Source organism: Myxine glutinosa, chromosome 1, assembly GCF_964187855.1.
Source record: "Myxine glutinosa chromosome 1, kmMyxGlut1.1, whole genome shotgun sequence".
Lineage (NCBI taxonomy): Eukaryota > Metazoa > Chordata > Myxini > Myxiniformes > Myxinidae > Myxine > Myxine glutinosa.
Genome location: NC_136261.1, coordinates 85228172 through 85246875, shown reverse-complemented (window position 1 = coordinate 85246875; position 18704 = coordinate 85228172). Strand labels below are relative to the sequence as shown.

Below are 18704 nucleotides of genomic sequence, written 5' to 3'. Positions count from 1 at the left end.
CGGAGGCAGGAGGCGCAGACTCAAGCAATACTCATCACCAATTTACCACGATACAACACAATCAAAAAAAATACAGTCCTCATATCCGCAACAATATATATGTATATATGTTGCCACGTGTGAGGCTCCCGAAGATATCTCCCTTGATGTGTAGACGACATCAATATCTTCCTTTTCAACACTTTGAAAATAATTACTTTGATGAAGCAGTGATTGATATTTCTTGTATATTTTAACCAACAGACTTGATGGATGTTTTAAGAAACATTGTCACCTGGTGATAACAGGTATGTTGTGATATATAAACAAAAGGCACAGTGGAGGTGATTAAACTTCACCTCGCATGGTATTGACACACGCATACTTGTCCTATTAATTTGGTTGTGTCTTTACGTCATATGCTTTACACATCTTGAGGCATGTGTGCAGCCATTTCAGGATGTGCTTTGGTATCACCATTATTCGTAAACCTATTGCCAACGCTGCTTTCCAAGCTGGCAAAGTCTGAAAGCTATGGGGGATGATTTGGAATTTTCCAATGCATCTCTGCTGGAGTACCGAGGTCCTTTGAAAGATGGTACGGTTGAGGTGCTTTGGTACAGACCTTGCACTAAACTTGTTGAATTTGCAAGTGAGAATGAATTAATGTTTCAACACTTCCAGCACTGTCAGCAAATTCTTCTGCAATTTCACATGTGGTTATATCCTGTGAAATATTCGAAATGAGTTTTGAACATATTTAATGTTTGAGTGATTTCACTTGGTTGCATGTGAGGTTAAACTTGCGATATGTGTGCACACTTGCGGTGGAGTTCTTTATTAATATTAGTATAGAGATATCTTCCAGGTGTTTGGTCGAAATAACATTCCTCTCCAAGCTGACATTGTGAAATCTCACCGATATTAATTCTGAAAAGTTGATATCTCTGGGTTTGTTGCATTGAGAGAAATGTTGACATTTGCTGATTTTAAAATGTTAAAATTGAGAATTTTAAACGAAAATTATACGTTTACAGACAAGTATTTAGATTCTTGTGCACATGCTCATGAGTGTCCTGTATCTCAAATGAGGCCATTATTAAATTGTCAACTCAACGCAAAAAATGAATAAATATTTCAGACATATTGCATTTGCGTTATTACAAACACTTAAGCATTTATTTTTAGAGCTTCTTGGAGTTTCTGAAAACACTAAAATAGTTCTCATTATGAATGTAAGGCAGTTGAAATGTGATTTTTTAAATATATGTAGATTTAACATGGTTTTACACAGCAAAGCATTTATATTCAGACAGAACACTAATACTCAGTTATATTGACTAAATTGGAGCCCAAAAATTCACTTCAAAAATACATCATATCTAAAACCACTACATACAAGCAGTGAAACTGAATAATATGTTACATGAAAACACAAAATTATATATTGTTCTCTGAATAATAGCTTACATGAAAACACAAGTTGGGAACGAAAGCTTCACCAAGTTTTGCATAGTCGCGGTGATGGCAACCATCCGATAACAATAATTGAAGTGGTTGCTGACCACACTGGAAGTCACATTTAGTCAAGAATCTCCCCAAGCAGTCACATTTATTCAAGAATCTCCCCAAGCAGTCACATTTATTCAAGAATCTCCCCAAGCAGTCACATTTATTCAAGAATCTCTCCAAGCAGTCACATTTATTCAAGAATCTCCCCAAGCAGTCACATTTATTCAAGAATCTCCCCAAGCAGTCACATTTATTCAAGAATCTCCCCAAGCAGTCACATTTACTCGGGAATCAACAGCGAGCAGTGAATGTTGATCCATGCTTCAGCCCAACCTGGAACCACGCCGGTTATAAATCAGAATTCCTTTGCTTTTTATCCTCATGGGACGTCAATCAGACGCAAACAGCAGCGTGACAAAAATGGCAGGAACATGAGGCACACGTACACCATCTCTTGGAAATAATTAATTCAGTACAGGAGACGTAGAATGATAAACTGATAAACAAAAACAATAACAACATAATCTCTATAGCCCTTCGGTACCAAACTCATACACGCAAGCTAACACTCGCAAACAAAACCAGGCAAGATAGAAATGGGGAAGGTGGAAGGAGACGACAAAGGATGAACAAGAACAAAAAGACATAAAATCTCAAAACCCCCATGGCTTTAGTAATTTTGCTGTACAGAGTTAATGGCTGTCAGTCGGCCACCTTTGGTCAGATTACAAAACAAAATCTTCTGCATTCGTACAATCTCATGCGTTGTCTTTGTGCCAAATTTGAACAAAATTGGTCCATGCCTGTCGAGATATGGTTGCGGACACGTTTAAGTCACAAAATGGCCTCCAATCGGCCAACTTGGATCTAATGTCGAAAAAATTGGCGTGCATATGCAAACCATCATTCATTTTCTGTGTTCCAAGTTTGAATAAGATTGGTAAATGCATGTCTGAGAGAAGGTTGAGGACGTGTTCAATATTGGATTTTTACATCTAAAATAGCCGCCAGTCTACCAGTCGGCCATCTTTGATCAGATCGCAAAATAAAATGAGGTGTACATGTATGCTGTCAAGCGCTGTGCTTGTGCCAGGTTTGATAAAAATCGGACCATGTATGTTGAATAAATGGTTGGGGACATGTTTAAGCAACAAAATGGCTGCCAGTTGGTGATCTTGGATAAAACTCGAAAATAAATGATAGTGAATACTATTATGTTTGTGGGGTAGTGATATGTAGTGTCAGGTAGATTTGTATAGGTAGGTGCTCCGATGATCATGATAAGAACCATCACCATGTGATAAGTTTTGTTTTGCCGAATATCGGATTAAGGTGTACCTTCATCCCCATCACGAGGGGGCGGTGCATGTTATTTAGCTTAGGGAATAAGGATAAATTATCCCTTGTACGTCTTACCCTTGGTGATTTATCCTTTGTCCCTTTTGGCACCGCAAAGTAGACACTAGTAGGAATCGCCAATAGATTGCACTAAATAATAACAATAAAACCAACCGGAAGCCAGGCATCGGGCACTGGGGCTGACAATCCCACCTGGCAGGAACACATCACTCGGGCAGGCTGAGAGCCATGCCCAAAAGGACAGTGATTGGGCGGGGGTTTACCAACAGGAAGGCCGGGGTAAGAAGGGACTCACTGATTGGCCAGGGCAGAGCAAGAAGGCACTCACCGATTGGTGAAAGAAGGGTGAGCAAGAAGTGGCGCGCTGACTGGTAGAGAGCTGAGCAGGCAGTGGTGGCCTGCGGGCTGATTGGTGGGGAAGTGCCGATGACGTCACGACCCGATGTTAAAATAACTCTCGGACCAACATTTTCTCTCTTGCCTTCTCTCTTGCCTTCATTCTTGCCTTCGCTCTTGCCTTCGCTCTCTTGCCTTCACTCTTGCCTTCACTCTTGCCTTCACTCTTGCCTTCACTCTTGCCTTCACTCTTGCCTTCTCTTCTTGTCTCTCTTGTTTTTTGCCCTCGACAACCTCTGGCCCCCTTGTTCTTCTCCCTCACGCTCTTGTGGCTGTTCCCCTTCTGGACCTCAGGAACGATTGTGATTTGACCGACCATGTTCAGAGACGCCATTGGAGATGTGCAGAGGCTGCAGGAACAGCCGTTGACCGGGAACTGCGGTTCCCCTTGCGTGGACGAGTGTACAAGCGCTGCAGCATGAACGGGTGCAACGAGGTCTGCTTTCCGCCAACGTGCGCGCTTGGCGCGCAATGCCGGACCCATTCGCAGACCCTGACGAGACCTCACCAGTGATCAGAGCTGAGCACGCCCACACATATAATTTATTTTCCAGTTCTTCCATCCCTTTTGTCTGTGTTTGGTTCTGTGTGCGGGTGCACTCCATATAGAAAACTTAGTTTATCGTCGCGCTTTTCTTTGTCCCAGCATCCGTTTTAATAAACCCTTTTGTTATTTTACCTGTACATTTGTAAACCCTGTTTTTGTTTGAGTTATTTTGTGCAGATTGAAGACTGCCTGGTGGGATCGCTCAGGTAAGCGCTTCAGCTTCCTCCCCTTTTCCCTTTCTTTCCCCGCGTGTATCAAGCCCGCCATTGAACTGAATGCTTCGGAGTTAAAGTTCGCTATTGGCCATTCGTGATCGCTGTGGTGTTCACCTGGGGAATCACACGACAATACTATACATACTAATCCCTCAATAATAATCATCAATAAACTCCAATACATTCAGAACTCCGCTGCCCGTCTACTCACGCATTCCCGGACCCGTGACCACATCACCCCCATCCTTTATAAGCTTCACTGGCTCCCCATCCCCCAGAGAATCCAGTACAAAATCCTCCTCTTGACCTACAAAGCCCTCCATAACCTGGCCCCATCCTACCTGACTGACCTCCTCTCCAGACACACTCCCACCCGCAACCTCTGCTCTGCTGGCGCCAACCTCCTGTCCCCCCCCCCCCCCCCATCCAGATCAAATTCAGATCCTGGGGGGACAGGACCTTCTCCATCGCTGCTCCCACCCTCTGGAACTCACTACCTCACACCATCAGAGACTCCTCCTCACTCACCACATTCAAAACATCACTAAAGACCCACCTGTTCAACACTGCATTTAACATTTAACCCACAGCATTTAACCCCTGACTATCTGTTCTTCTTCTCCTTCATTTTGCTTTGATTATTTACCTATTTATTTTTGTCTTTTTGCACTTGTTTTTTGTACTCTGTCAAAGCGTCTTTAGGCTTCTTGAAAAGCGCTATATAAAATAAATGTATTATTATTATTATTACTATAAGAGAGATGTTTCATGTCATTTGTGTGTGTGTTGTGTGTGTGTTGCCATTTTTTTCAGGGATGGGTGAACGGATCTTATCTTTGTCAAACTTTCAGAGGTTCACACCGTTAGTATTCTGAAAACAGGAATACCACAGCAAGATGTTCCAAGACATTTCAAATGTAACAGGAATACCATTCAATTATTGAAGTATTTACCATAACATTCATGTAACTCCCAATACCACAACATTATTAGCTTGTTTTGACAGATCCAAGTGAGGATGTTCTTTAGGATAACTTCAAGCAAAAGCCTCTAATGATGATGATGATTATTATTATGTCGAGTCTCCTCGGGCAATGATGGCATTGCCTTTCTATGGTTGGTACACACGGGTAAGTGTGTGGTACAGACGGGGGTCGCCGCTCTTCTCCGTCTCTCTGCTGGCCGTTGGGAAATTCACCCTCTTCCCCCCGTGCTGTTGGAGTCGACTGGACTCTCATCCACCAGATGTGCAGAGCCATCTGCCATTTAAACCGCATGGCTGCGGACCGTTACCATGGTAAGGGGGGCTGACAGATACTACCCCTTGCCCACAGGTGACTGGTCTGGGGTTATGCAAGGCAGGGGGAACCATCTCACTGAGGTATCAGAAGATACCCGCATACCTATAAAAGGCCTCTAAAAATACACTCCATTCTATATTTCTACTGACAGTAAAGCAGATGTGATGTTGTAGCTAATGCAGTAATGATTTACACCCCATTTCCAGTCAGATGAGGCCCAGGAAAAATCCATGTATAACCCATGCAAATCCCATGTCCAGCCTATGTGGGCTAGCCCACAAAAAGCCCATGCCCAGCCAACATGGAGTAGCCCACAAAAAGCCCATTCTCTGTCCACGTGGCCCAGCCCAGTTAGGCCACGGTGGAGCCAATGGACAAATCCAGCTGGGGCCAACGTGCAGGACACATATGGGATCCACAAGTTAGCCCACATAGGACCCATATGGGCCCCAGCTGGACATGCTGGCTGGGATCAAGCCCGCAGCACGGAGATAGCCAATCGATCTTGCAGGAGCGACCCAGAGATCCCCCACATCCAGGATGGTGTACCCCTGCCTTCACAACGTCAGAACCATGACAGAGTTAGAGAAAGAAGAGACAGAAACAAGAGGGAAAGGGCCGGTCCATGTGGACTAATCGGCACTCTGACCGTGACTGCGCTGCCCTGATGAATCCGGGCAGCAGAGAAGAATGGGGAAGAGTTAGCCCCCGACTTACGTTGGGGGTTACAACCACCGCAAAGAGCCATCCCCGATTGTTGTTCTGCATATTGTTGTCAAGGTCAGTAGCAGATTATAGCGGGGGGTTGGTGGGGTGGCAAATTGGCCATTTGCTCTCGGCCCTTGATCTTGACCACCCCAAGATAATTGAGTTGATAGGATGTTTTTTGTCGCCCTTTGCAATTCGATCCCCCAATGTCGTCAACATGCCGTCCATCTTCCTTTCGCTGATGATGACAAACTGTAGCGGGTGAACGGTCATTCAGCGTCCTCAAGCGTGTCAAATACTATCTGCATTCAACCATGGGACAGCAACGAATGTCAAACTCTCACTTCTCGGCATTGAACACGGAATGCTGGACTCGCTGCCAATGGACGAAACTATATCTAACTTTGCATCATTCGAAGCTTGCAAAAAGTAGAAGGTGTGAAACAAAAAGTACAAGGTATAAAACAAATGTACACTACTAGGATTTTCAGGAAAGAAAATGGAATTTGAAAAAGGTGGATTTGGAGTGTATTAATGGGGGTAGAAAAGATCAAGGTTTTGGATGTTGGAAGATAAGAGATGGTGGTGAACAGCCGTTTTAAAGACCTGGAGGGAGCAGTGGGATTGAAGAGAGTGAGGGAGTTTGTTCCAGAGGCGGGAGAAAAGAGGAATGAAGGAGTGAAGGTGAGCAGAGAGTCTTGATTTTGGCAATTTCACCAGAAGAGGGTTGATGGTGGACTGCGTGCGCCCTGCAGAAACCTGGGGAAGATAAAGCTCTGAGAGGGCAGAGGGTGCAAGACGAGAAAGGAGGCGGTAGAAGACAGAGAGACCACTGGACTGTTTGTGATGGCAAAGTGGGAGGCCCATGGACTCAATTTCATTGCGGGAGATTCCAATAATCTTGAAGGCCTTTGTTTCCACAGTGTAAAGTTGAACAAAGGGGAGGCAGTATTTCAAAAGCTGCAGATGAAGGCCTTGTAGGCGGATAAGAGTTCAGGTGTGCCAAGGAAGGACTTCATACAAGGGAGAATGCCCAGTCATTGAATGGCTTTGGAGGCCAACCTGGAAATATGATTTTCCAAAGGAAGATCATGGCTGATTGTGAGATCGAGGAGTTTGAATGACTGAATTTCCTCATGAGGATTGTTAGGAGAGTATTTGGGAGGGTTTCAAGATGGTCCTTTCAGAGAGAGAGATGGAGAGTGTGAGGTTTGTAAGGACTGATGGACATATTTCAAGTGTTTGACTAGTTTGTGATATTGTCAATGTCTGAAGAAATGAAGAGGCTGTTGCGGCACTTTTATTTTAATTTAATTATAAAATTGAATGCTGTAGAACACAAATCATCTTCTTTCCACTTCCAAAAACCTCCAGTTTAGCAGTACTTCAACAAAATATTACGCCATTTTGCGCCACCTCGACCAATCAAATGTTTCGCTCTCACTCTCAGTATTGGGGAATATTGAGATTCAGACAAAATGGCGGGGGTCATAAGAAATATAGATTGTGTTCGGAAACACGAGGCAAGAGTTTAAAACACCCCGCCAATGTCCTTGGTCTCAAGACTGCACATGGTAAGGTGTTCTATGAACTCTCTCATATCAGTTGTCACCATGCCAATTGGCTGGGTGTTGGTACCACTCCTTACCAACCATGCCACTTCAGCAAAGGAGTTCTGTGACTCCATGGGACCGACTGAACATGTAAACTTTCCTACCGAAACTGACTCAATCTGTAAACTGTAAATCTAAACTATCTATCAAAAGACCTTCTGGATTTGGTAATGACCAACATCGCAGCCGATGTCTCCTGCTTTTCTACTGCTCTTCCTCTGCTCCAATTGGTTCATCTGATCATGTGCTTGTCAAGGTCAACATCTCTCTGGCTATTCTCAGAGACCTGCCTCAACGCCGGCAAGTTTAAATCTTCATGGGTGACTTTTCCCAAGACGTTTGGAAATTTAAACTATAATTTATGCCATACATGGTCTTATCTAGACGCTGCAAGTACACAGTTTACTTTACTTATGCATCTTTTTATCCTTTATCTGAATACTTATTTTAGTTTCATTATTATCGTGCATACTACAGGGGAGGGTCTGGTTGCTGTCAGTGGTAAAGGACGACATGTGCATGTCACTCTCCATTGTGAAAATTTTGTACACCGCTCCTTTCCTATACCATCTCCAGGCACTGCATGACGTCGTTGCCGGGCACCGAAGGGGGGGGGGGGGGGGGGGGGCGGCGATGATGCTCGATGAAAGGGAGTACTCAGTTTTCACTCCCATTTCTTTCTTTCTTTCTTTCTTGTTTGTTTTCTTGATTGTTAGTTTGTCCGGGCTATACCTCAGCCATCCTTTGAGCTAGGAAGCTGAAATTTGGGCACAATAGTGAGCAAGTACTTTGGCAAGAAGAATATATTTTTCTTTTTTGATTAATCAATTAATTGATTAATTATTTAATTATTATCCATTTATTAAGTACTTGTTTTCTTTCTCATCTGGGCAATATCTCAGGCACCTTTTGAGCTAGGTAGCTGATATTTGGACACGACAATGACCAAGTGATTTGGCTGTAAAGGGTATTTTTTATTAATCAATTAATTAGTTAATTAAGTAGTTTTTTTAAAGTTCCAGATTCAGATGAAACGGTAGTGGTTTAGGTATTCTGTTAGCCAATTGATTAATAATTTAATTATTTTGCCATTATTATTTCTTTATTTTCATTATTAGTCACTTATTTATTTTCGTTCTCATCTGGCCAATATCCAGACATCTTTTGAGCTAGGAAGCTTGTATTTGGACATGACAGTGACCAAGTTATTTGGCTATAAAGTATATTTTTGATTTATTAATGAATCAATTAATTGATTAATTATTTATTGATTTATCAAGTAATCAAATAATTATTTAATTTTTTGATTAATTATTTAATTTAATTAATTTTTCTAAAAGTTACAGCCTTGGATGAAACTGGTGATTTAGGTATGCTATTGGCCAATTGATAAATTAATTAATTATTTAACGATTATTATTTATTTTAATTACGCAATTAATCAATCAATTGAGGTACACCTCTCCCTCCCAATACCGTCTCTATGTGCTGCATGGCGGCATCCCCGGAAATGGCATGCTGGAGGACATTTATTTATTTACTAGCAGAAGTACCCGGCATTGCCGGGCGGGGAAGTGGAGGGGAACGGGGGGGGGGGGGGGAGCGAGCCCCTTGGCAAAGCGAGCGATTTTTTTTTTCATAGCGTCATAGCGTCATATCGTCATATCGTCATAGCGTCATAGCGTCATAGCGTTCATAGTGTCATAGTGTCATAGCGTTCATAGCGTTTCATAGCGTCATAGCGATTTTTTTTTTCATAGCGTCATAGTGGTCATAGCGTCATATCGTTCATAGCGTCATAACGTTCATAGCGTCATAGCGGTCATAGCGTTTCATAGCGTCATAGCGATTTTTTTTTTCATAGCGTCATAGTGGTCATAGCGTCATATCGTTCATAGCGTCATAACGTTCATAGCGTCATAGCGGTCATAGCGTTTCATAGCGTCATAGCGATTTTTTTTTTCATAGCGTCATAGTGTTCATAGCGTCATATCGTTCATAGCGTCATAGCGTTTCATAGCGTCATAGCGATTTTTTTTTTCATAGCGTCATAGCGTCATAGCGTCATAGCGTTCAAAGCGTCATAGCGTCATAGCGTCATCACGTGATCGCTCTGAGCGAATCAGCGCCCACCTGCTCTGATTCCGTTGATTCCGTGCGCTGAAATGCGCTGAGGTAAATATGAATAAAAACATATGGATCGTCAAATATTTTGAGTTCGGCCATGTTCGTCCCAGGCTCAATGGGCATGTCTATGCCAAATATCAAGCACGTAAGCCTCTCCGTTTAGGAGTCTATCGGTAACATCACACACACACACACACACACACACACACACACACACACACACACACACACACACACACACACACACACAAACTGTGTTTTATATATATAGATTTGGCATAGAAGCGGTGTACTTTGAATATATCTGTACCTGTTTTTTTTTCTTTCTCTATTTGCCCTATACACAACCCCCTAAATATCTCTGAGCACTATCTCAACTCTGAACGTCCTCTATAGGACAGGGGGAGGCTTATACCTGTTGTAGGGTTTGTTTCTACAATTAATGGTCCCCTTTAGACCCCTTGGAGTACTAAACCACCTGTGTATTTATTTTTTCCCTGTGTACTAAACTGCCAAAATAGAGATCTAAACCACAATTTAATATTGTCTTGTTCAAGTTAGATTATTTTCTCTCTCCTCTCTAAATATGGCATGCAGGAAATAGAGAATGTAAAGTTTGCTTTGCCTGGTTCTGGGTGTCTCAAAATTTTAGAAAACATCTCAAGGAAAAGAGAACACGCAGCTTGATCAGTTAATGAGATAGCATGGAGAGCAGCTACCATATAGCATTCGACTCTGCCAGCCCGTGAAGTTTACTCAAGTGGTCACTTAATTAGCTTAGCACTAATTCAGCCTTTGTTCCATTTGTAGACCCTCCCCACTGATTCCACCAGATCTTTAGTTCTGCCACTTTTAATTCCATGGGATTTGTTCCATTTAAGCTCATGATTAACTCACATGACTGAAAATAAAAGGTGATTTTTTTATCTATAGTGGCTTAACTCCCAGGTTCCCAAACCTGCTTTGCATGTGTGATATAAAATGGTTATCCCCTATTAGAAACCTTGATGACTGATCTTTTATCTCATCTGTTTAAAGGATCTAATTTGACTACATTGACTCTGGCTCATGGAAGAGTTTTTCCATCGATCACATCTTGGAAAAGGGCCGGAGGAACTAATCAATACTGCATGTACAAGGTAGGATTTGAAACTGCTTTCCGAACATCGTGAGCTAAGTGTTCAGTTGGGAATGAAAAAATAATTGTTTCAAAGCTGTATTTTTTTTAATGATAAGAATGATGGCCGAGAAGCATGCACTACTCACCTCTTCGCAGTCCAGCCTGGGTTTGAATTTCGGTCCAACTGTAAACTGTCATCCTGGTGTTTCGCAGGCAGGGCGATTCATCTATATGTGACGTACTTCGGATAGACGTTAAACTTGGCGGTCCGTCTACTGGTATTAGTTGGTGGATGCTAAACATCCCACGGTGTCATTCGCAAAGAGTAGGCAAGCTATCAAAATTAGGCAAGCACCATGGTCAAATTCAAAATTCCTACCCTAAATAATTCATCGAACAGCAAGCATGGCCAGCCAGTTCGTGAAAGACTTTGGCCAAAAAACTTACCCCGGCCAACCCCACAAGAGCGTGGGAATCATTTTGGGCGTAAAAGAAGATTGATATTCTACACTATTTTATTTATTACAAACTAGCAGAAGTACCCGGCGTTGCCGGGCGGGGGAGGAAGGGAGGTGGGTTGTGGGTTGGGGGGCATCGGGGGGAAGGGGTTCATATATAGGCTGGTGGGTGAATGTGGTAGAGTTAGGAAGAAGAAGAAGCCGTACTACCAACTTCGTACACTTCCGGAATTGTTTGATTTATTTGTATTCAAATGTCTGGTAATTGTTTTGTATTTATTCATGCGAATGTGTACTTGTGTATAACTGTCATTAACTTAAAAAGGCCAAGGCTCTATTGAGCGATTGTTTTTTTTGTTAAACTCCAAAAAAACTATTTCATTTTTTTCTCATAATTTTTTTTTCATTTTTGCCTAAACAACTCCCAGACATTCACTGATGACCCTCTGAAAGTTTGACAAAGATCCGTTCAGCCATCTCTGAGAAAAATGGCGACAGAGACACACACACACAGGCATCTTTCTTATTAGTGCAGCGGCATAGCAAAAATTTAAGAAGAATTGTGCATTTTGTGATGGAAGCACCAAATTTGGCACAATGATAGAATGTTATATTTAGAACATTTTCAGATATGGAACCACTTTGAAATTCACCCAAGGTCGCCGCCATATTGGATTTCAAAATGGCGGCTTTAAAAATCTGTAACCCTTAGGGGGGGTGGCGGAAACAAATCCTACAGGCACAATTATTGTCCCATTCACCCTATATCTTTTCTAACATCAGTAGACACATTACAGCGGCGATTCTGAGCTCAAGGGAACATCTAGGGGTCTGGGGAGTGAAAAATTTGAAAATTTCGGCCAAAAATACCCCTAAAAGAGGTCATTTGGTGTCAAATTTCAGGGGGGGTCGTGTATTGTCCTGTAGATAAAACATGCTGGTCCATTGATTAACCCCTAATTAAACGACTTTTTTGTTTGTTTGCTCCATCCAGGTTTCAATCATGTCGAAGCAGTTCAAGTTAGTTCATGTTACCAAGCATGTAACTTCAACGCCAAAGACGCCACTGGACTGGGAACTCTGTGTTCTGTGTCAAGTTGATATAGGAGAGTCCCTACAGTGTCCTGCTGTCACGAAAAGAACTGATGCAGGTGCTGGATACAAGACACTTGAAGACAATCTATCAGCATTCAATAAACTAGGCAAGCTGCCACAAGACGTGGACTTGCAACGACTGGATGAAGGCCAAGGGATAGCTGCCACTCTAGCTGCCCACCAAGCCAAGTGGCACAAGTCATGCAGGGTGAAATATAACACTACCAAGCTACAGCGGGTACAGAAGAGAAGTCATCCAGAGGGAAGCCCTATCCCCAGTACAATCACAGATAAGTACAAGCTTACTAGGTCTCAGGCAGCTTGTGTTGATAGCATATGCGACAATTTGTGCTTCTTCTGCCAGCAAGAGCTTGGTTTGGAGTTTCATCAAGCAGCGACATTGGAACTAGATAAACACGTTCGCAAGGCTGCAGAGTTTCTTCAGGATACCACTTTGTTAGCCCAACTGAGTGCTGGGGACATGGTCGCAAGAGAGGCCAAGTACCATAAGAAATGTTTGACATCCCTATACAACCGCGTGAGGGCAGCAAAAAAGCTTGCTGAGCAAAGCCAGAGCACGGTAGATGTCATTTCAGCAATAGTCCTTGCTGAACTGGTAACGTACATAGAGGAAACTGCTAACGAAGAAGACACTGCTCCTGTATTCAAGATGGCAGACCTCACCAAGCTCTACACAATGAGAATGGAACAGTTCGGAGTTGTGCTGGAAACACGAGTCCATACAACCAGACTCAAGGAGCGTATCCTGGCACACTTCCCTGATCTGCAGGAGCACAGGCAGGGAAGAGATGTCCTGCTGGTGTTTCAGGAAGACATTGGCAGTGCATTAGCCAAGGCATGTCAACATGATATTGACAGTGATGTTGTGCACCTGGCACGAGCTGCAGGGATTATAAGGAAGGATATGTTCCAGTCATCTCAGCCTTTCAATGGGTCCTTCTCAAACAAATGTCAAGAAGAGTCTGTGCCACAACTGCTGCTGACAATGGTCTCCATGATTTTAGAGGGCGCAGGCATCAAAGATCAGGCATGTCAGTCATCGGCATCGGCGTCTGTGACAATAGCTCAACTTCTCAAATACAACAGTGTGAAGCATGAGAGGAGAGGTGCAGGCACAGACGTACGACACGGCATTAGTCAAGAGACTCCTTTGCCAATATATCTTGGCTTGATGCTTCAAGCCCATACGAGAAAGAGGGAACTAGTTGACACATTATCTGGACTAGGGATCAGCATTGCCTATGATAGAGTGCTACGGATCTCTGCAGAGCTGGGGAACGGGGTCTGTCAGCGCTTTCGGGCGGAGAAGGTGGTCTGTCCCCCAAAGCTCCGCGGTGGAGTGTTCACCACATCAGCTGTGGATAATATAGACCACCATCCCAGTTCCACGACAGCACACGACTCCTTCCACGGAACTGGTATTTCATTGATACAACATCCAGACTATGACAATCAAGGCACAGACCGAGGTATTGTCATCATCGGGGGTGTCTCAAATGTCAAGACTGTGGAGAACCTTCCACGGTATTACACAGATGTACAACCAGTTAGTTCACTTGCCAAAAGCCACCCTGTACCAGCTGGAACCCAGGCGTCGCTGCAGAGGAATCCTGCACAAGCTGAACTGGATAAAGAGAAGAGGTGGCTCCAGACTGTGAAGGATGCATGTGACAGTGGTGACACACAGAATCCAGGAAACATTTCTTGGGCTGCACATCATGCAGAGAACCAATCGGCCAAGGATACTAGTATCACAGTCACACCCACTGCCTTGCTTCCCCTCTTCCATGACCAAGCCCACTCAGTGCCAGTGATCCGCCATGCCATGGATGTCGTTAAAGCAGCGATCAATGAGCTAAACCCTGGACAGATACCCGTCGTCACACTGGACCAACCACTTTATGCGATCGCCAAGCAGGTGCAATGGAACTGGCCAGACACACATGGTGAAGATCTCTTTGTGGTCATGCTGAGTGGTCTACACACAGAGATGGCAGCTTTGAAGACAGCAGGAGACTGGCTGCAAGACAGCGGTTGGACACAGGCATTGGTTCAGGCAGAGATAGCAACAGCTGGCACAGCAGACTCCTTCTTGCGTGCAGCTCACGTCAGCCGTACAAGACGCGCCCACCAAGTAACTGTTGCTGCCCTACACATACTGCAGCATCGTGCATATGACATATACAACGAAAGAGCAACTGCAAGAGATGAGGAACCATTGGAGTTCGAGGCATGGTGTGACCAGAGAGCAGCGGCATGTCCACAGTTTCAGTACTGGGCCACTGTACTTAACCTGGAGCTCTGTATACTCCTCTACATACGTTCACTGAGAGAGTCCAACTTCACGCTGTACATGGACACCCTACCAGAGCTAGCTGCATGGTTCGCTGCATTGGACCATATCCACTATGCTCGCTGGTTACCAGTCCACATCAGGGACATGGTTGGCATTGCAGAGAAACACCCAGATGTTGCTGCCAAGTTCCATGCGGGGCACTTCACATCCAAGAAGACTAGGCATGCTTTCTCCGCCATCTCCCTAGACCAGGCTCATGAACAAAACAATGCCACGGTCAAAGGCGATGGCGGGGCAGTGGGCCTAACTGAAAATCCAAGTGCCCTTCGACGGTGGATGGTGGCTGGCCCCAAAGTTGCTCGGGTCATCACAGAATTTGAGACCTCACAGCAACTGCGCCAAAGGGGAGAGCACACCCACCACCATGAGCAAACCGACAGTGTGCAGAAGAAGTTCGTCCAAGATGTCCATGCACTGACAACAGTCATCGAAGAGATGGGCAGCCCCTTTGAAGAAGAAAGCACAGATTTGCTGGTCCTGGGCACACTGGAGATCTTGGGCCCAGCTGTTGTAGATACTGTGCGTACAGCTGTACAGATTGGGAGAGATCAGTTCCATTCATTTGAGAAGGAACGTCTGGCAGACAGATCCAAGCCACTCAATGATGTCATCAAACGCAACAAACTCCCGTTGTTTTCATCCATCAAGGTCAAAGCTGCCCAGAAGAGCAAACAACAAGTAGCCTCTGCAAAGAGTGATTCAGAGCTCTTCTCCAGACTATACATCGCATGCCAAACCAGAGATGGGGGTCTCGAGCAGTTCTTCAAACATGAGAACAGCGCACATCCGCCAGCACTCTCGCAAAATGGACAGCTCCGCTTTGGTTCCAAAGCTGACTTGTTGCAGCCCTTAGAACAGCTTGTCGAAACAAAGTCGGACCCACCACAAGTATCTTCTGTGATCCTCGATGGAGCTGTAATAGTTCAAATGCTGAGCCCAGGCCAGACCAAAACATTTCTTGACTATGCCACAAAAGTATTCGTTCCATACATTATGTCACAGCTTCAACATCGATCTCGTCTCGATCTAGTGTGGGACCGCTATGCAAAGTCAGGCAGCCTGAAGGCAACTGCAAGGACCAACAGAGGCAAGGGAATACGCAGACGTGTCACTGGCTCTGCCCTCCTACCAGGCAACTGGCACAGTTTCCTCCGTGTCGACGAGAACAAGGAGGAACTCTTCAGCTTTCTAAGCAGGTCACGGAGTCCATCGATGTGCCAGACAAACAGCTGATTGCTACTGACGGTGAACAGGTAATGTGCATGATGTATGTTAGTGTGTGTTAGTGAAAGTGTGTGTATGTGTCTGGGTGGTGAGAGTGGGTGCGTGCCTGCTTGTGTGTTTGAGAGTGTGTGTACAATCTTCTGTGGTTTCAGTACATATTATACAATGTATTATTGATTTATGCTGTTGTAGAGTAAATTCTTACCCACATATGTGTATTCTTTTCATCTATCTATAATTCCAGTAATCTCTGTCTGTCTGTACGTTTGTTTGTCTGTGACCGCTGTTTCTCGACAACCACGGGTCCGATATACTTTTAACTTGCCAGGTATATTGCTGGGGACCCGAGGATGTGCCTTTTCAAGGTTTCATATTAATCGGACAATTACTTACCGAGCTATGTCCAAAAAACGATTCAACCAATCAGAGAGCAGCGAACGATCGCGTGTGCCGAACGTGGCGGACACACTCTGCCTCGGATGGCACATTTGAGAGCGTATTCATTTATTTCACGTTTGCAAACTATGTTGGCGTTAAACTATGTTTTACAACTAATAAAAACGAATTTGCGATTCATTCGCTTTCCTGCGCGTTTGTGTACGCGATGGCGATTTCTTTACCAAACTCCGGAAGCCGTTCGCTTTGGACCGAACCATTTCATGTAAATAGAGGGGGGGGATTGTCACCACTCGCAAGCCGTTCGCTTTGGACCAAACCATTTCATGTAAATAGAGGGGGGGGATATAATTTTAGATATATATATATAGTACGGGCATGCCCTAGTATAATTTAATTTTGATTATATAATCCCGATTTGTATTATCTATTCGGAATAATATTTTGTATTGTATATATAATCTTTAGCTGTCCACGGTACACTCCCTCAAATTGTTAAGAAAGGCCTATTGGCCATAGTGTTCTTGAATTGCTTTTTTCTTTCCTGGCATCTTGGGGGAGTGTACATGAACAGGCTACTGTTATATGTGCAATGTCATATTGTATGATTTCATGTGTTTGATGCCAAGTAAATAACAATAATAATAATAATAATAATAATAATAATTGCCCTGTATTTATGTACTTGAAATAATGTACTGAAATTAATTAATAAATGTTATGCAGATTCATGGCAGGTTTTATTCGTGACCACCTACACCAAAGGAATTCACATTTAATTTACATCACGGTATTGTTCATGCTTACACCAACAGGTCATTGCTGTACCACCATGTGCAGACACAGCCGCTTTGGCCCCGTGCAATCACGAGGAAGCAGACACGCGCATGATGCTCCACGCAGCAGCTGCTATGAAATCTGGACACCGCAGAGTACTCATCCGCACCGTGGACACAGATGTGGTGGTTCTCGCTGTGTGGATGGCCCAGGAGCGTAATGAGGTAGTGGACGAACTCTGGTTAGCGCTTGGAACCGGAAAGAACTTCCGCTACATAGCAGCACACGAGCTGTCTGCTACCCTGGGACCAGACAAAGCCAAGGCACTGCCAATCTTCCATGCAATCACAGGGTGTGATACCGTCTCGAGCTTTGCAGGTCGTGGCAAGAAAACAGCATGGGCAGTATGGGAAACTTTTCCAGAAGTGACCAATGCATTCCTGGACCTGGCATCTGCACCAAGTGAGATCTCTGAGGATACACTGGCAACCCTGGAGAGATACGTAGTGCTTCTGTACGACCGCACATGCACATGTTCTGAGGTGAATCTGGCAAGAAAGAAACTCTTTGCAAAGAAATCTCGATCCATTGAAGCAATACCTCCAACACAGGCCGCCCTAGTACAACACGTGAAGAGAGCAACTTACCAGGGTGGACATTGTTGGGGACAGTCTCTTGTCCCACACTGCTATCTCCCATCACCATGCGACTGGGGGTGGGTGGACAATGACGGACAGTTCGATCCTCTGTGGACAACACTACCAGAAGCTGCCAAATCCTGCTATGAACTCATCTGTTGTGGGTGCGAAAACGGTTGCAGTGGGAGATGCAAGTGCAAGAAAGCGGCTCTGAAATGCACAGCACTGTGTGCCTGTGATGGTGACTGCTCACATTGAGTTGGAACTGTGACACTTGGCATGACTTGATGCAATACGCTCGCTAGTTCTCTTGCTGAACGTGTGTATACAATGTACGTAATATGGGATTATCAGTTGCTTATGTGCATTAAAACATATTTCAATACAACCATTCAATTCATTGACCTCATAAATGTACATCTAGACACCAGAATCAAGTATCTAGCTGGCATAGAACCAGAGATATCGGTCAGCAGATTTTCGGAAGCCGCCATCTTGGAATCCAATATGGCGTCAGTAAATCAACTTCTAAGTAGAACCATTCAATTCCTTGACCTCAAGTTTGTACATCCAGACACTAAAATCAAGGCTGTAGCTGGTATAGAACCAGAAATATTTGTAATTAAAGATTTTTAAGCCGCCATTTTGAAATCCAATATGGCGGCCACATTGGGGTGAATTCCAAAGTGGTTCCATATCTGAAAATGTTCTCCATATAATATTCTATCATTCTGCCAAATTTGGTGCTTCCATCACAAAATGCACAATTGGTTTGCTATGCCGCTGCACTATATATAGTAGAGAGAAGATAAAAATATAAATTAACAATAAATATTATTTTACTAATTTCTGCTAAATGATA

General features: G+C 44.0%; 1 protein-coding gene across 1 annotated transcript; it reads left to right on the top strand.

The window, feature by feature from the left end:
* Positions 1 to 513: 513 nt before the first annotated feature.
* LOC144890709 (uncharacterized) lies at positions 514 to 18326 on the top strand. The gene is made up of 5 exons (XM_078772275.1): positions 514 to 596; positions 3541 to 3682; positions 3971 to 3999; positions 15838 to 16060; positions 17243 to 18326. Exons 1-5 carry the CDS (start codon positions 514 to 516, stop codon positions 18098 to 18100), a joined length of 1335 nt encoding a protein of 444 aa, XP_078628401.1. The 3' UTR covers positions 18101 to 18326.
* The last annotated feature ends 378 nt before the right edge of the window (positions 18327 to 18704 follow it).